General features: G+C 38.1%; 1 protein-coding gene across 3 annotated transcripts in view; it reads left to right on the top strand.

The window, feature by feature from the left end:
* LOC139716061 (protein phosphatase EYA1-like) overlaps positions 1 to 18,427 on the top strand; it is a 418,852-nt gene that overhangs the window by 316,829 nt on the left and 83,596 nt on the right. For all 3 annotated transcript variants that reach the window (XM_071627624.1, XM_071627632.1, XM_071627617.1), the window contains exon 4: positions 5,881 to 5,956. In XM_071627624.1, coding sequence (XP_071483725.1) covers positions 5,881 to 5,956 — 76 coding nt within the window. The remainder of the gene's footprint in view (positions 1 to 5,880; positions 5,957 to 18,427) is intronic.

The following is an 18,427-nucleotide window of genomic DNA, read 5'->3' as shown; positions in this document are numbered from 1 at the left end:
GGGATGTTGGAATAAAGTGATGTATTTTGTAGAAATGTTGCAAAAACAAGAAAGATTATAACATGACAACAGGATGCCTGGTATATTCTGTTTCAAGATGCTTCCTGTTTGCCTTGTTGAGCCACACTCGTAAAGTTTTCCCCTCAAATTTGTGAAGCAGCCGTCGAACTTTATACAGTAAATTGAAAGTCCCGATCTCCTAATTGCAGCCATGTATATGATTCAAAAGAATCATTGAATATTTGACATGTTACCGTGCTCTGTCACACAATATTTTAACACCCCCCCCCCAAATAAAAAGAAAGTTGCCAGTTTTGAGAATGATTGGAATATTCGTCACCTTGTCACAACGGTCTTGTGATCATCAAATTCATCAGATCTGAGCATGTACTGCCCTCAAGGTTGTTACAAACCTCTGCCAGAAGTCGTGAGAAAATTTATCGTGAAATACTAAAACCATATCATACCCAGGTCTGTTACGTGATTTTGCTGAGAGAACAAAGGTTAGCTACAAACTGTTACGTTTGCAAATGTTATCGATACTGCATGAGGAAAGATAGAATAAATGCAGCCTTGGACCCAAATCAACCCCCGGAAGACAGATTGGTAAATATTTGAACAAAAGTGTGACAATCGTCCAAAAGTCATGAATGACGGTTACTCATCTGGAATCGTATTCAGTAGACACCTAGGAAGAATTGTCTATTAAAGTCCCATGGCTGTTTTTAGTGTAATTTTTTGCTCACAGGATGTAAGTAGTGGTAATTCCTCACAAGGCCTTTTCACATCAGCCTGCGGTTTCAAAATAGCGTGCTATTTCTGATTTTGGAAATTACCCCAATCACGAAATAGTGCACTACATAAATGTGAATTCCAATTCACATGCTAATTTGAAAGATCTGATCCAGAAATGTTTTCAGGTCTAACTTGGAAATTCGGAAAAAACTTAATAAAATAGCAAAATAACACTCTGTTTGATAATTTGTGTTCGCTTGAGGGAATAAGCGGGGTACATCCCATCATGCTTTAATAGCGTGTGTGGCCTGCACTCGGCTGCAGCCTGCACATTTGCGAGATTGATCGCGCGGGCAATATCGTAAAGGCAGTTTATATAAAAATAGCTAAAAAAAAAAATTCTGGCCAATTCTCTTTGGGCTGATGTGAATAAGAAATGAATTAGTGCGCTAATTTGTGATAGCAAAGAAATTTTTAGCTTGGATTTTCACTGGGCTGATGTGAAAAGACCTATACTGTTTGTTAGTTCAAACTCTTGAGCTTGGATTTTTGTTCAGCTGATGTGAAAAGACTTGTACTGTAGTTCGATCTTGGAGAGCTCGCTTATTTTTCACCATGATGCTGCTAAAGAGACATCAAGGATGTCACATTATAATGTGATGATCCTCCCCCCCCCCCCCATGAAATGAGAAGATATGATTCCACCATGCAACTTCAAGGCAACTCATCTTTTTAGTGGTTGTCAAGCAAATGAAGGATTAACTGCATAAAAATCCAGGAGAATCATGATTATGTAACTGCAATGGAAGACCCCCCCCCCCCCCCCTTGGGATGCTGTGTGAAATCGCTCAGTAGTAGTCAAACTGTCAATATGTTAACCCATTGAGGATGAGTCCCTAATATGCTCGGGTAAGTGTCTGTGGGAAATGCTTGTTGTTGTAGCAAAATCAGTCTGTCCTCAACGGATTTTAACACAATTGCCATTTGAGCGAAATCTTGTGAATTTTCTCGTGCCTGTACATACCAGATTTCATAAAAATGCAATATATTTGTTTGTTTCCCCCTACAATATGCCAATCTAACTTCATTGTATGGCAACAAAAGATGCCTCTACATTTCCTCTGTGTAGAGACACCATCACCATGAGAGAGATAGAGTGAAATAGCCAGCAATGGGTCTGGGCAATGTTGGGGAAAAGTTAGGTGTGAACAAGGTCGACGCTACCACTCTTCATTAAGTCAGTTATCGTATGATCATGTTACCATCTGTCCGTCAGGCCGAGTGCCAAGCCTTCAGATGAAATCAGAATGGTTATCAAAATTGACAAGCCTGCTAGCAATGATTTCTTTCTCTCGTTTTCCCAACCCTCTTTAATTTAGCACATGCTTAAAACGTTCTAATTTTGCATGAAAATGTCCTCTTTATTGCGTGGAATTAAGCAATCCCCCCCCCCTCCCCACACACACGCACACCTCCTACACAATGAGATTCCAATTCATCTGATATTTCTATTGTGGAACACTTTGGGTCCATCAATATTGTCAAGAACGTGCAATTCTTAGACCATGCACAATACCAATTAATGTCAATGACTAGAAATTCAGCTGAAAAAAAAAGAAGAAATACTGTAGGTGTCGTTCATTGCTTTGCAAGATGACAATTAGATACACTGTGCAATGAACAGAGGCTACGTAAAATAAAAAGGTTGATGACAGAACATTACATTTATCGATAATGTGTCTTTTATGGCTTTGTCGATGTATTAAAAAGCTACTACATTTAGTACCATTGTTTTCTATTTTGTTTGCAGGGAATGTTATAGAAAATAGAACCATTGCAAAATTTTGATTTTTTGATTTTTTTTTTTGGTGGTGAGTCTGATGTAAAGGCATAATTTACCATTTGCAGATGAAACAAAAACCCAGCATTAGTGCTTTAAAACAGTTCTGAAATGTGAGTTAGGGATGGAAACAACCACTGTAAAAATTTGAATCTGTATAATAGATGTGAAGTATTGTTAGTACACAAAATGTGAACAATAGTTATAATAAAAATGTTTCCAGACTAAACCGTCTACAGTTATGGTTTATTGAGAAAATTACTTACATCTCCTTATATTTTAGGTTTTTTTTTGCGAAAATGTTATATGGTAGGATGTTTTGTGATGCAACAGACCTACACATATGCATCAAATGTGATATCTTGAACATTTTTTAAATCACTGTTCCCAAAGGTAAACAGGACCTTTAAACTATAGCCTTACCATTAGCTGCAGAAAACCAAGAGTGGATGCAATGAAAAAAATGATCATCGATTAAGATGCTTCTTGTATACTTTTCTCTCTCCCAATACTAACACTATTTTGTATCACCTGGCTTCCCTACTGCTGCTGAACATGTGTGTGATGCTCATCTTCGCAATCACGCAATAACCATTGATGTTTCATTAAATGCCAGCCTGTTCTCTTTCATCTCCTGCACTGACTGTGTTTACTTTCTTAAACACGGCTTCTCCCCCACCCGTCTCCTCATAAAACTATATGTGTGTTTTAATTTCCTATATCTTTCTCTCTCTCTCTCTCTCTTCCACACATTTTGTGTCATTCACTTCTGTCACTTGCTCATCTTTTCTTCTCTCCTTTTCTGTTACCTCTCTTTCGTATTTACAAACGTGGAACAATCCCTTCTTAGTGCTTTCTTGCGTGTCATGATTTTATATTTTCCCCAAAATTAAAATCATATTTCTTCCCTAACACCCATTCTTCTCTCCCCCACCCCTCTTCTTGCAATGTATTCTAACCTTCCTTCACACACCAAATATTCCCATATTAAATGTGGTTTATTTTGCTGATAACATGGAAACAAACACAATGCTCCCCCATAATTGTACCACCCTAACAACCACACCCACCATGTAACCAATCCACCACCCCAAATGATGATTTCATTTTTCCACCCCCCAAAATAACCACACCCTCCCATGCAGTCAAAGCGGAGCCGCTGAGTAACAGCGTTACTCCTAGTGCGTCCGACAGTAGCTATGCCTCCTCTCTTGAAAACTTCCCAGGTGAGCCTTTTGTGCTGGTCCCCAAACCTCCTCCTCCTCCTCTTCTTCTTTCTCTGCAGTGAACCGCTGGTGTGTGTGTGTTGCCGTGGTTACACATCCGCATCACTAGCTCGCAGTGCTAGTGGATCAGTTGTGTCACACGTTTCTGTAGCATGATGTGTCTTTCTCCCAATGTTTGTAATGCATTTGTGGTTGTTATGAGAAAGAGAAAGAAACAGTAGAATCTGATGCCGAGAAACTCATACAGTGTACCTGTTTTGGGTTTTTTTGAGTTCATGAAACATATACCTCTCAAAAGAGATGTGTGTGCCAGATGTTATGAACATGTCTACTAATCATAGATCATATATTCTTTCATTAATGACAAGCTTATGTTATTTTACTTAGATCTTTACATTATTGCATTTTTCTGTCATATCTTACAGTTCTGAGCTGTGGTCCTATAACATCCATACACTGGAAGATCACATTTTTAAGTCTTTGTGATGTGTTTTAACAGTTATCTTTTCATTCAAGAAATAATACGTTCACTTTGTATCTTTTGGAGTTGTCAGTGTTCTTCTTAGGAGGGTGGAGAAGGAACAAAGGATTGTATTCTTTTCCTTGTCACTAAAAGTGATGAACCATTGGGGTATGCTAGTTTTATGTATTCATACAATGTGTATATTTAAAGTCTGCAGAGTTACTGCCTTCTAGTTCTATTCTGGAAACACAACAGATACACTGTATCTGAAGGTGGTCATTGGTCAGTGGACAGTGGTCAGTGGATAGTGGACAGGTTCTCATTATCTTGTCGGTCATGCCTGCAAAACTTTGTGATTGGCATGTTTTGTCGCCTAACCATTTATAGTGTAATGGTGTGAGGTTAATGGTTTTACAATATGACCGTCAGTTCCGCTAGCCTGTTAGAACGTAAGTGGACCGGCAACATGGCACATTCTTTTTTTAACTCACCCATATTGCAATTACATAATCCTCATTTGCATATTGTCATGGGAGTTTCCAAGTAGAACATTATTTTTTTATTCAGTGTGAAGGATCATGCAGTAAAAACTATAAAACATATGAGGCATGAGTACAAGTCAACTCTTTGCATGACAGATTAGAAGCTTTCTTTTCTTTTTAGAAACCAAATGTTGGCTGATGAGTAGATGTTGGGTTCTCTGCAATTACAGCTTTATGTCTTTAGAGATGAAGAGAAGTGAATGTGTTTGTGTTTAAATTGCTGTGATTAGTTGGCTTGTTGTGGGAAATAAGACCATTTGCCGAATTTCCTGAATTTGATACTTTTACTGCAATCCACGAAGATGATTCCAGTGGAGGATGACGCCCTGCAAAGATGACAAATTCAGTCTTTACCCAAAGGAGATCTAGGCCCGTAGTAATCACCTTGGACTACAAGTACAAGGTGTAGGTGTCTATCATTCATTACAGCTGGACAGTGTAAGCAGTTTTTGATGGACTGCAAAGTGCATGAATGGGCATTGTAAATGTGATTTTTCCATTCTTGCATATTATGGTCATATTTTTTTTTCCAGAAGATTTAGAATGATTTAAATGACACACACAGTTTGATCTTAATCATGGAGTCTACATGAGTATCACATCACATTGGCAAACCCAAAGAAACAAATGCAACATTATACACCTGGAGAGAACACTTTCTGAGGGCATGCCAGTTCCCTTCCCCTCAACCCTATCTCATCGAGGTCAAATTGACACCACAGATTCCGAGAACTGCCACATTATGTAAATGCCAGCGTGATGGTGATGTTGTTGTTTATTCCACTAAATTCAATCATCATCTTCTAAAAACACAGCAATGCGATGCTTCCACAGAGTGCTGTTCTAGCCACTGATGGTACAAATCATCAGGCTTCTGTGCAAGCATGTTCATCACCGAGGGGTTAGGTTTAGCCTCTAAAAGGAAAGAATTAAAGAAATTACCTTCTGGAAGAAAGAGAAAGTTTGTACAGGCTTTTTCCATCTTTTCTCTTTGTTAAACCAGTTTGTAAGTGATTGTATTTACTCTATAGGATAACCAATTTTCTTGTTCTCTCTGCGTGGGTTTCTCAACAGGGTCAAGTTCGGGTCAAAGTTCATTGGACATGAACCTTCGCCAGCCCAAGTCAGAGTTCCCTTCACAGTATTACAGGTGAGTTCTCTATGTGTCACTTTGTTTGGATTGTTGTTATTGTTTTATCTATGCAGATTCTGGGCTTTATAAGTTGATATCACTGTTATTATCTGTTCTTGTTGTTTTTAATTGCATTTTGTTTTTTGCTCTGTGCTAGCCACATGTAGATGAAGTTGTTTAGTCTGTTAAATGCAGCTGAGGTTTGTTTCGTCCTTTTGGTCAATACCTGATGATCCTCTGTTATTTAAAGGAATCGTGTGATCCAGGTCAGCCCATCATGACACATATCACATGATCAATTTGGCAACGTCATGCCATCTTCTGACGGCCATTTGGAATTTGCAGTTACTCTGGCTCTGTGAAGGTGTCTCTTAGAAACAAAAGAGAACTTACAAACAAAATTGGCATACCCGTGAATCTACATCCCTGTGGAAAATTCACCAACTACCTGTAGTTCTGGCAAATTTGTAACAGTGTCTATATCAGATATAATCGAAATTATTTTGTCTGTGCGAGGGTAAGCCACATTGCGGGATGGCTTGGAAGTGGTATGGCTTGAGGCAGGTCACTGCTGGTCACTTCAGAGCAGACGGCCGGCCGGACACTTCGTTGAAACTCGTCGGGACTTCATTAATTGAGAAGCTGCTTGGCCCTCAACTGTCTTCGACCTTTCCCTATACTGTAGTCATGCGATCAAGGCAGGGGTACCTGCAGAATTGGTGTGTGGGGGTGTGTTTGTGTTTGTGGTTTGTGGTTGTGTTTGTGTTTGTATACATGTGTATGTTTCTGAAGAGGTATCAACTTTGTAATAAAACATTTCAGTACCTCAATAATTCATATTGCGGAACTGGCCCCCAGGAGGGACATGTGCATTTTCTTCTTCTTCTTCTTTAAGTATCTGCTCAGTCTCATGTTTCGTTCAACGAGTAATAGATATTAACTCCCTTTAATCCGTTGATGACGGTTTAATTTTGCTACAACACGCATTTCCCATAGACACCTGCCCGAGTATACTCGGGACTCGTCCTCAACAGGTTAATGTATGGATCTCCTGTAGACCTTTGGTAAACACAAAGTGGAACACAACGACAAGAAGAAACACGTGAAATCTTTCCCCGAGAAAGAAAAGACAAACTGTTGCCTGTATGTTCCATCATTATGTCAATACAAGATGATTTCTGTCGAGAGTGATTTTTTTTTTCTCCCTCGTTTATAAATGCTGCCCTCTCCCGTTTTGTTCATGCCAACCGGGATATAATATGGATGGTAGATCATATCTCTTCAAATGACATGGGCTGCGTTTATCATCTTTCCCATATTTGGAACACGTTTCAGTACCCACTATCAAAACACATACGCAAACACCTTTCGGATCGCATTTCTCGAGTTGTTGCATTTTTTTATCTCCGTCGTGAGTTGAGAGAGAGGTCTTGTCACTGTGCATTTCCACACCGTACTGCACAGTTTGACCCAAGGACCAGGGATGTGTGCAGCTGTAGTTGGCAGTGGTTGGCGTGGGCAGGTTCGAGCTGTAGACACATTTCAAAATGACTCTGCGTTTTATCATCATCACAGAAACATGCTTCTGGCTCAAACACATTTGTGATCACACTTTTTTTGGGCATTTCAAAGAGCTTTGTGTTTTATCATGTGCCTAAAACTCCCTGAAAGTTGTTTGGAAACCTTGATTTTGTGGCAGAAGTGAGTTGGTAAATGCACCCAAAGGTTTTAGGCATGAAGAGGCACAACTGCTGCATGGTATACAGTATGCCAATAGAGGCATATCAGGAGGGAATGGACAAGCTATATTAATTTCTCATCTTGTGCAGCTTAATATGTAGCTTTTAGATCCCTACCGGCAAACTCAAACTTGCTTTCTCAGAATGTACTGACTGCCTGCAATCAAATTTGATGACTTGGCCTAATTGAAAGTCGACCTTGACTGAAGACAGACTGTGGAATGCCATCCTCACCAAATGGGGGCATAAGCCTTGATGTTCAAATTTGTCTCAAAATTCAGATACCAGTGGTATATCTGGGTTTATCCAGTTTAGATGTGACATAAAAAGTGGGTAAATGATAGATGAGAAATTTCTGCTAGAAACTTGAACGTGGATGATGTGCCAGAACAAAGCAGGTCATGGCAGAGATGCATCAAGAGATATCTACTATCAGAAGTTTGGCTCAGAAATGAGTGTGGCATTGTATGGGACAAGAGATGCCCAAATTAATATTCATCAATGTAATGCTAATGAGGACCAATCAGAATTGAGATCCTCAATCATGAGATGAGGAAAAAAAAAGAAAGAAAGAGTGCATTGAGCCAGCACCACGCCCCCTTTTTCCAAGAGTGTGTACAAAAAATGCGTAGTTGGCCTAATTTAATCTGGGAGGCGGAGTTGCCAGGCCCAACTCATGAATATGTATATATGCTAATTACTGCCATCACCTCATAAATCACTTGGACTATAGACCCTTATGTTTTATGGAGACATGAAGAAGACTGGAGAGAGAGAGAGAAAGAGAGGGAGAGAGAGAGAGTAAGAGGAGACAATGCAAACAAGGAAAGGGAGGTTACTTTTCTGCAATGCTATACTTCCTTTACACGCAGGAGTTTTATCTATTTTTTAGCAAGAGTTTGCCTGGTATGTATTCTCGGGAGACGACCAGTGAAAGTAAGGAGAGGGCCGGGAGAGAGAGAGGAAAAAAAAGCGGGTGTTTTATCGGTGCCGTGTATCGCGTTCCCCCTGATTACGACACTTTGACAGGGGCGGCGGTTTGCAGTTTCACTCGGCGTTGAACGGGAATATCGGCCGAGGCCCCGGCCCACTAAAGCGAGAGGGGCTTGGGAGATTTCTACCTGGTGCATTAACGCCTAATCAAATAATAATTATCGGCCATGTCGGCTCTGCGGATAAATGCGCTGTCCAGCTCTGGGAGGTAAGTGAGCGAGCGGGGGAAAAAAAACAGTGTCTGCAAATTGTCAGCTTAGCATTCATGTTTAAATGTCTCATTCATTTTAGTTTCTTCTGTGTGTGTGTTTGTGTGTATGTGTGGTGTGTGTGTATGAATTCTCACAGTGTTTTGATACCAAACACACTTTAGATTAAGTCCTGGAGTCCGGAATGGGGACGATGAAAGTCACACCGGGGTGCTTGGTTACATAATTCTCACACGTGATACCACACCGCACAGGGCCAAACTGAAACTAATCCACTCCCAACCATCAATTAGGACCTCTCTGTTACAGGTTTCGAGAGATTAAAATTGTTTTGTGTCAGTGTGTGTGTGTGTGTGTGTGTTTGTCTGTTATTTTTGCACACACAAAATGGGCAAATAACATTTCATCGTATACAACTTGTCCAAGGGGATGAGGACTTCATTTGACCGATGCCGCCGGCCAGTGGGAGATTAGCTGGATTCGCTGCCCAGAAACATGGCTTGGGTTTCAAGTGGAAATTATTCATCATGAGAGTTTCTTGAGCAGTTTTTTTTTTCTCTTTCTCCCTTCCAGAGCATGTTGCCTGCCATTTTGCCACAAAATTTATATTTATAATTAAATGCATTGGAAACTGCAAGGTATTGAGAAGATACCTGGTATATTATTATCAACTGTAAAACCAGGAATGGTCACATGCATTTTTAATTTCTGCGAAATTTCGCGAAAGCCAAGATTCACAAAATTAAAATAGCATGCAAAAGTTCTTGTCTACACTTTGTATGTGTATGCATGGAATGCCAGTGACAATGCGCAAAAATTTTTTTGTGGCCACGATAAAAGACCGTTGGCTCCAATTCACAAAAATTTCATGCTGCAAAAGAAAGACCATCGGCTCCAATTTGTGAAAATTTCATACCGTAAAAATATCTTGAGTTACAGTATAATTCATGCTCATCATGCTCTGTTTTGATTATTTATTGGATAGCCCTTGTATTGTCCAAGGATAAACCTCTTGACTCCACAAAGGACTCAGGTTGCTCCAAAACAAAAATGGAATACTATGATTCACAGGGTAAGAAATTCACATGCTGTTTGGTCTTTTTCTTATTCTTACCTCCACCAATGAAGAAGGTTATGTTTTTGTTTGTTTATTTGTTTGTTTGTTTGCAAAATAACTCAAAAAGTTGCAAATGGATTTGGGTGAAACTTACAGGAAAAGTTGAAGCTGACCCAAGGAACAGATGGTTGAATTGTGGTAGTGATCTTGGAATTTGTATTAGTTTTTGAAGGATTTTCAAAAATCTTTTGGTAAACTCTTGGTAAACAGGGTCAATGAACTTGGGAGTTCAAGCTGCGCATATTTGAGGTTTCCATATGCGCACTAAGGCATGTGCTCTGCTCAGGCAAGGTGCCGCGCAGCTGGAAGCTGATGACGTAAACAAAAGGCGTCTATATTAGAAAATTGGGTGATTTTCAGCATCCGTGTGTAATATGGGTGGAAGTAAGCTGCTTGGTGGAGGTCTGCGCTCTCCGAGTGCTTTTCTAATTTTTTAATACCGGTATAATTGTTTTATTTGAGCGAAGGGTTAATTTTGCTTGAGGTTTATCATGTTTTTCACTTTATTACCAGAAGTTTTCCGCCCAGTGTTTCTGATTTTTCATGGCATATTCACTTGAAAGATGTCACTACGGGTATATTATTGACACATCACTTTGATACATTATAAATGTAATGCATGAACATCTCTTGGAAATTAACTTTTTTTCTTAGACTTTATAATATGCTTTATTTATATATTTGCACGTATATATTTGTATATTTCTTTATATAGGTATTAACAACAAGGAAAGAAAAACTATGTCTACAAATATATAAATGATACACTGAAGTTTTCACAGAAAAGTATGAAAATCAATATTTCTCTTTGCCCGGTCAGAAGGAGGAAATAAAATTTTTATCAACAGATGAACGAAAAAAAAAAACTTCCTGATATGAGTGGAATTTGTGTCAAAATATGCGCATACCCAACGTTTGTCATCGTGGTCATTTCCTGATTGCTGTATCTTCCCAGTTCTTGCTGATGAGTGCTTGAAGTAGGTTTCCTTGTATACATGCTATCCTGCTTTGTTGTATATCTTAAGAGGAATATGATATATTAATAAGCATGTAAAATTCTGTTCATATGCTATGATAATTGTACTTGTGCCTCCCTATGGTAGGGTTGTATTATATAGCAAAGGAAAAAAACAAACAAATAACATTTAGTTCGTTTTCACCCAGTGACCCTAAATGAAAGGGCGGGGAAACAAATTTATTCATTTATTTTTTATTTTTTGGTCACTAAAGATCCCTTTTTAGAAGCAAGATATTTCTGGATCTCCAACCTGTTACTGCACAATGTAGATTTCGTGGGTATTCTAATATGTTCAGCAAATGATTTTTTTTAGTCTACCTCATCAAAATCACATTTATTCTATGTATCATAAGTCAGTTGATATGCATTTCATGTATATCTTTATCTGTCTATCTATCTATCTATCTATCTATCCATCTATCTGTGTGTGGTGTAGATGCATAATGTGGAATGGTAATGACTGTCATATATACATATAAATGCTGAATTTAGCATATTGTCTATGTGAAGATGTTGTAAAACTCAACTGTACATTTAGAAATTTCCATCACTGTCATGACCTTACAAAAAATGAACTGAAAGAGTTGAATATCAGGCAACACTCAAATGTTTGTGCGCACAAAACATATTGATATGTTTCACGCTTTTGCAATGGCTGAAGGCCTATTAGTTCATATAACTAACAAAGGTATATTATGTATTTCTATATCTTTTTCAAACTGTCTTGTGGAAGACATCATCTTTTTCTGCTCTGTCATCAACATCATGGACATAAAATACAAACTTTACCACATACCAATCTGAGTATTTTTCAGGCAAGTTGCAATGACAATTTGACATAAGGGTAAAATGTGTATTCTCTAGGAATTCAATAATTATTTCAGACTTGTTTGTTTGCCTTCCAATAATCCAGACTTTTATTAGTGATGGCTGTCTACATATCGTATGTTGCTGAGGTTTAGAAGAGCCATGAACACCATGCTGTCCTGTAGTTCAATACATGTTGAGGACTGTCCGATTTTGCTACAACATGCATTTCCCATAGACAACTGCCCGAGTATACTGGGGACTCATCCTCAATGGGCCAACCAGTTACTCGCTGGTTCAATGTTAATCATGTACTACAATCCATGGAGCATTTCTACATCTTCCATAGGTAATAGGGTTAACTGCCTTGCAATTTTCCCTTGTTGTAACTCATTATTACATTCCCAACACATGCTTTAATAAGTGAACTTGACGAAGGACAATTTTGATATTTAAGCAGGTGTAGAAAGTGGAAGTTTGGATGAATATTTTCTTTGAAAATATGTCCGGTCGAGTAGGAAGTGTTGAACCCCACCTATCCTGCCACATTCTTGGTCTTTTCCCCTCTTCCTTTTTTCTTTTCTTTTTCTCTCTCTCTTTCTTTTTAAAATGTATGCGTGTTTGGTCATCTCTGTGGTCGTTCAAGAAAAAAAAACGACAGGAAATATCATGCGATCCGACGCAATGAGCATCCTCTGTGATACGAGATTCCTTGTGTGTGTACGCCTGAAATCCAAACGTGGTTGCACCCTGTGTGCATTTATCATCGATTGGTCCTCGTTCTTCGTCCACCATGTGTGTGCCGGGATTGCTCGCTCACTCACATGACGCTGGCAACATGTATGATTATGATGTTCAAATTCAAATCAGTTTAGATGAAATTTTATTTCCAATAATGATTTCATAGCATAATTGTCCATTCAAGAATATATGACAGTAAAGATGTGCTTCCATGTTGAGAATCACTTTGAATGATGAAAATAATGACAAAACAAAACAAATAAGCTGTATTTATTTTCAATGGCATTGATAAACAAGACAAGTAATGTCTGTGGAAGTAAGATCATGTTCTTAGTTCTTAGGGCAAAGTATCACTGTTTAATATGGTTAGCTACAATGTAGTTATTTTTTCGTAAAGAAAAGAAGAACATCCACCCTCAAATCATTATCACCTACACTGATATTTGTGTTGGTAGAGCTAGTATGTAGTCATTTGATATAAAATGCTTAAGAGTTCACTTTTTCCTGAAAGTCGTGATAGTGTTATATAGTGTATGTTGTTGTTTTTTTATTTCATGTCTCAAATTACTCATTTTTCTCTTCGTAATCTTAAAAGACTTGGTGTAGTTTGACTGGTCATCAGATTCCAGTATAACATAAAGTTTTTACATGTGCATTTTATCAAGCTTTCATGATATTTTTTTGAGAATTAAAAATTGAAATGGATATGTCTCGGGACATATTTGTGATTTCTTCTGATTTGCTCTGGCGGGATAGTGAAGATGTTACTTATCGAGTGTTAGGTTTTGTAGTTATGATTCAATTTCATGGAACGATGAAATAAAATACCCTGGTGTAGATGACCTGCTCGTATCATTGATATCTTAGACTATTAAAAAGAAAAAAAGTAAGCTTAGTTTCATGAGATGAAATTTCATTCCATCTGCCCCAATCCCGCCCCCCCCCCCCCCTTCCCTTACCTCTTAATTTGAATTTTGATTATGATGTAGATTTAGGAAAGGTGGAATCTGCGCAAGTTTTGGAAGTCTTTCTGAAAGTGTGTATTCCTTAACTCTAATAGAGTATTCTTTCAGATTAAAAAAAGGGGGCTACCAGCACTGCCTTCAACTTTCTTTGACCGGGAGAAAAATTTATGAGTCTGTTGTGATAGAAGCTTATGATTACTTGGCATTTAGAGAGAGAGAGAAAAAAAAGAAGATAACTCATACTAGTATGACAATTGCTTATACTGAAGTCTGATTGTATGGAGTCCAATGATTGTTGCAAAGACAGGTTTACTTAAAGAGATCGTATAGTTTTGGTTAAGAACTAACTTGAGGTTTTCAACATTTTTGGGTGAAATAATGAGAAACCTCTTTATGAAATGTGAAGGTGCATGTAATTCCAAGAGGAATTCAATGTTTATTTGATGAAAATTGGTTTTGAAATGGCTGAGATATCCAAAACAGAGCGATCCTAATAAAAGGTTGGACCCACCTCTTATTTCGATTGCTTTGTTTTACCTTGTTTTTGGATGTCTCAGGCATTCCCAAACTGATTTTCATCAGATAAACTTTGAATTCCTCTTAGAATGGTATGCCCTATGCTATTTCATATGTGGTTTCTTGGTATCTCACAAAAAGTTAAAAGGCCAATTCTCACCTCAACCAATACTATACCATCCCTTTAAACTCAGAAGACTACCGTTCATTATATTTCTGACAGCTGTTGTTTTTCTTTATTGGATTTCAGACATGGAGTCAAATTTGTTTGACTGAATGTAATGTTTTACTATATAATGTGGATTTTAAGCTTCCATAAAAAAAAAGTACTGTATGTTGCAATGCTTTTTGCTTATTCTTGGGCATATGATATGATGTTTTTATTCCTCTGGAACTTCTCCAGTAGGATTGTTTTGCTCATCAAATCTGAAGGCGATGCAAAGATATGAAAAAAAAAGATGATACGTCTGACAGGTGATGTTTGTTTCAACGTAACTAAAAAGGGAGCATTGTCCTGTATTGTTTTTGTATCGTGATTTTTTTTTTGTGTGTGTGTGTGGTGCATCAGAAGATACCCTCTGCATGAACAATGCATGCTGCAAACTCTGTTGTTTCAGAGCAGGCTGCAATAAACAAGCATATAAACTTTAATGGGCGTTTCTACAAGAGTTAAGTTAGAGTTCATCAGCGCTGCTTGTTTGTTTGACGCAAACAGGAATTCTCTGACAGAATGCCAGCAGTCGTATCTTCCCCTTCTGACCCGCCGTTGTAACTTATCCCTCCATGTGTCAAACTTTTCCCCCTCAATTCATTTAGAAGCAAACAAAAGAAGATTCTTTTTGTTGTTGTTTTTCCTTTCTACATAATTTGGTTCTCTTGATTTGTTTTGGTTTGGTTTGGTTTTTTCCCCCAAAGTTTTAGGGACGATTCCAAAAGCCCGGCAAAGACCGATACCATTTAGGAAGTCAACAACTTTTCTTACCGACCCCACAGGATATCCTCAGAAGCTAAAACCACATGGAAGTGACGTTGTCCCATCACCTGGCCCGTGGGCGGAAGTTAGCACCTCACCTGGAGATGATGGGGGTCCAAAAAAAAAAGAATGGGGGGGGGGGGAGTGCATTTAATCAGTTAAGATCCAAGTGTGTTCAATCGACAATTTCCTATTTGGCTTGTTCCACTTTCAAATGGGAAGTAGCCTCATTCTTTCACAATCCTTTCAAACTCCTACAAGAGTGTCACGAGTTAATAGTGTCACTTTTACCTGTGGGGTGGTGTTTGGCAAATTTGGATGCGGGAACAACAAACATCCTGTTCTCATCATTGTGAATGTCAAGATGTTTCCCCCCTTTTTTTTTATTTTGGTATCTTATTCGTCACCAGAAATTCCCTGTTTATGTTCTATTATGTTCTATATATTGTGCCATTGGATTCTATTTCCCCCTTCCAGCATCCCCATTATGCAATCTCCACAAAGCAGTAGAGCACATTATCTTCACCATGAAACCTCACATATATACAAGGAATACGTACCATCACTTACCTCTGAGTGATTGTAAGGTCTATTACCCTTAAAGGGATGGTATAGTATTGATTGTGGTGAGGATTCAGCTTTTAATGTATTGCGAGATGTTTTAGAAACCACTTAAATATTGGCATCAATCTTTAGTGATAACCAATATCTGAACTCTTTTTGACTCTTTAAAACTTGATAGTGTGTTCATTTGTATCGGATATCATTTTTGTTATCTTGAGCTTGTCTTCTGCGCTTCTAATTTCTACGACAAATGTATTGGCACTCATTTGATAGAAAAAGATGCAGTAAAACAATTTGTTTGTTGAGAGTCATTATTTTTATCACTGAAGTATGTGCAGGTCATGATCGGTAACGATATTTAATGAAACTCTATATCTATACTGTACTTTAACTCTGATACAACGCACTCCAAGCAGAACAAATATCTACACAAAGTTGATTACCCAGCACAGCAAAGAACATTTTGTTTTATTTATTTATTTATTTATTTATCTTGTTTTTGTTTTTTTGTTTTTTTGGGGGGATTATGATTAAAACAGCAGAGATTACAGTGGCCTATAGTCTTCATTGTATCTGGGGCGTGGTGCCTGGCATAGAGTTCGAGAAAAGTTAAGATTTTTTTTTTTTAATCCAAGTCTGGCAGCAATTCCATACCTTTGCACTCCAAGCAAAGCCAATTTTGGCTCAACTTCAGAGTGATTAGTTCGATCTCGGGGAATATTTGGTGTCACGAGGAACATATGCTGAAATAGAGAGAGAGAGAAAGAAAGGAAAAAAGAAAGTCCCTCCAATTTTGGCATTGGCACCACTCAATTTTGGTCATCTCCCGCTGCTCTTCTGCCCGAGGACCAGTTTGTGGAATGGAGAGTTTATTTTCATTCACTTTGAATCCTCTCATCTTCCCCTTTATCCTCATTCTTTGACCTTTCTTCTTCTTCTTCTTTTTCTTCTTCTTCTTCTTCTTCTTCTTCTTTTTCTTCTTCTTCATCTTCTACCACTACTACTACTTCTACCTCTACTACTACTTCTACTACTACCACTACTTCTTCTTCTTCTTCTACTTCTTTTTCTGCTACTACTGCTACTTCTTCTTCTTCTTCTACTACTACTACTACTGCTGCTACTACTACTTCTACTACTACTTCTACTACTACTTCTTCTTTTCTTCAATTTGTATTCTTTCTCATTCATTGCTTCTGTCTAGTTGTTGCAATATTTGGGCATCTCTCCTTTTAGTCTATCATAGCAGAAGGAGCAAATTATTTCATTTTCTTGTTTTCTTCTTCTTCTTGTGATTGCCGCCATGAAACAACCATTTCACAATGTGACTTTGAACTAGCTATTTTGGTCATATGACAATTTCAAGCTTTCTTAGAAGTCAACGGTATACATTTTTATTTGTAAGCATACTCTGACTCACAAATATACACCTGCCTGCGCGTACATCACACTCAACACAATTTTGACTCTGTACAACTCAATGCTTTCTCTAGTGCCATGTATTTACAATACTGATATTCTGATATTGTAATCCCTTGTATTTATCTATGCTTACCCGTGTCTTAAATGCCTACATGCATTTTATGTATTTACCGATGTGCAAGCATGCATGCAAACAAAACAGATTTCTAATAGAAATGGACAATGAAATGAAAATTAGTGGAGTGTAAAACCCTGAATATTACTTATCATGAATTTGCATGAAGGCACTAGCTATTAAAACTTGTCTGCATTTCACGGAGAGACTGTTGTAATTACAAGGAAAATTTCTGACTGTGTTTTGACTCCAGGGAATAAAATGCTTTCTTTCGTGCGCTAAGCAAACAAGGACTGTTATCTCAACGATACCTCAGACATGTAACCATGGCAACCGTTTCATAGACGTCCACTCATACCGGATGAATTTTTCCTCGGGCTACGTTGTCATCTGAAAAGCTGCAGTTCTCGTAATTTTGCAGGACATTTTTTTTTTTTGTCTTTCTATGTTATCTGCATTATTGGTTTCACCAAAGTTCGTCTGAACTGATTGCAATTTTGAAGCAAAGTGATGGTGAGCAAGACATAGATATTATGGCCATCAGTTGGTTGGGTGATGACAGAATTTATCAAAATGCTGTGATAGATCTTCTTCTTCTTGTAATCATGAATGTTTCTGATGTATCTCAATACCTGCTTTAGTAAGGATAAAAAGAGTATACTTTAACCAATTGATGACAAATTTGTAGTCTTTAAAGGCTACCTGTAGATTGGTGTAAAAGATCAAAGCAGTGTTTGTTTGTGTTGGACCAGTTATCAATCGTTCTTATGATCAAGTTTGCTGGCCATATTTGAACTTTTCTTTCTCATTTGAATGCTTGTCATTGCTTTCCACTGTATGCATTATCCATTGCAAATTAATTTGTCTGTCTCCAGAGTCAAGAATCTATTCAAATCAAGAGGAACTTGTAATCTTTGAGGCAAGGTTATTTATGGTTACGAGAGCTCCATTATATATGCAACCATTTTTGGGTTCACATGTTTCCATGAGCAATTTCAGTTGCCATGTTTCAACTGTCATTTCTGAATGAGAAGCTGGTTTGAATTTTTACCGTTCACATTATTGTACAACAAATTGAATCATGGAATCCGTGTGGTACAGTATTTCATTGTAGGATGGAATAATTAGAGCAAAGCATGTATATACTTGGCAATATATAGTAGAGTTGTTGGTGCATATTTCTTTTTTTTTCCATTCTTGAATTATGATTCATTCCGAAGTGATGCCGTGACAACCAACGTGGAGAAAACACGCCTCACTCACTCCATGTTCTTACCTCCACCCTTGTGCCGGAGGCGCTTACATTTGTG

The sequence above is a fragment of the Diadema antillarum genome, unplaced genomic scaffold, assembly GCF_040938485.1.
Source record: "Diadema antillarum isolate AM-2024a unplaced genomic scaffold, OU_Dant_1.0 scf00000006, whole genome shotgun sequence".
In the NCBI taxonomy this organism is placed as follows: Eukaryota; Metazoa; Echinodermata; class Echinoidea; order Diadematoida; family Diadematidae; genus Diadema; species Diadema antillarum.
This window is presented reverse-complemented; position numbering and strand designations above follow the sequence as displayed.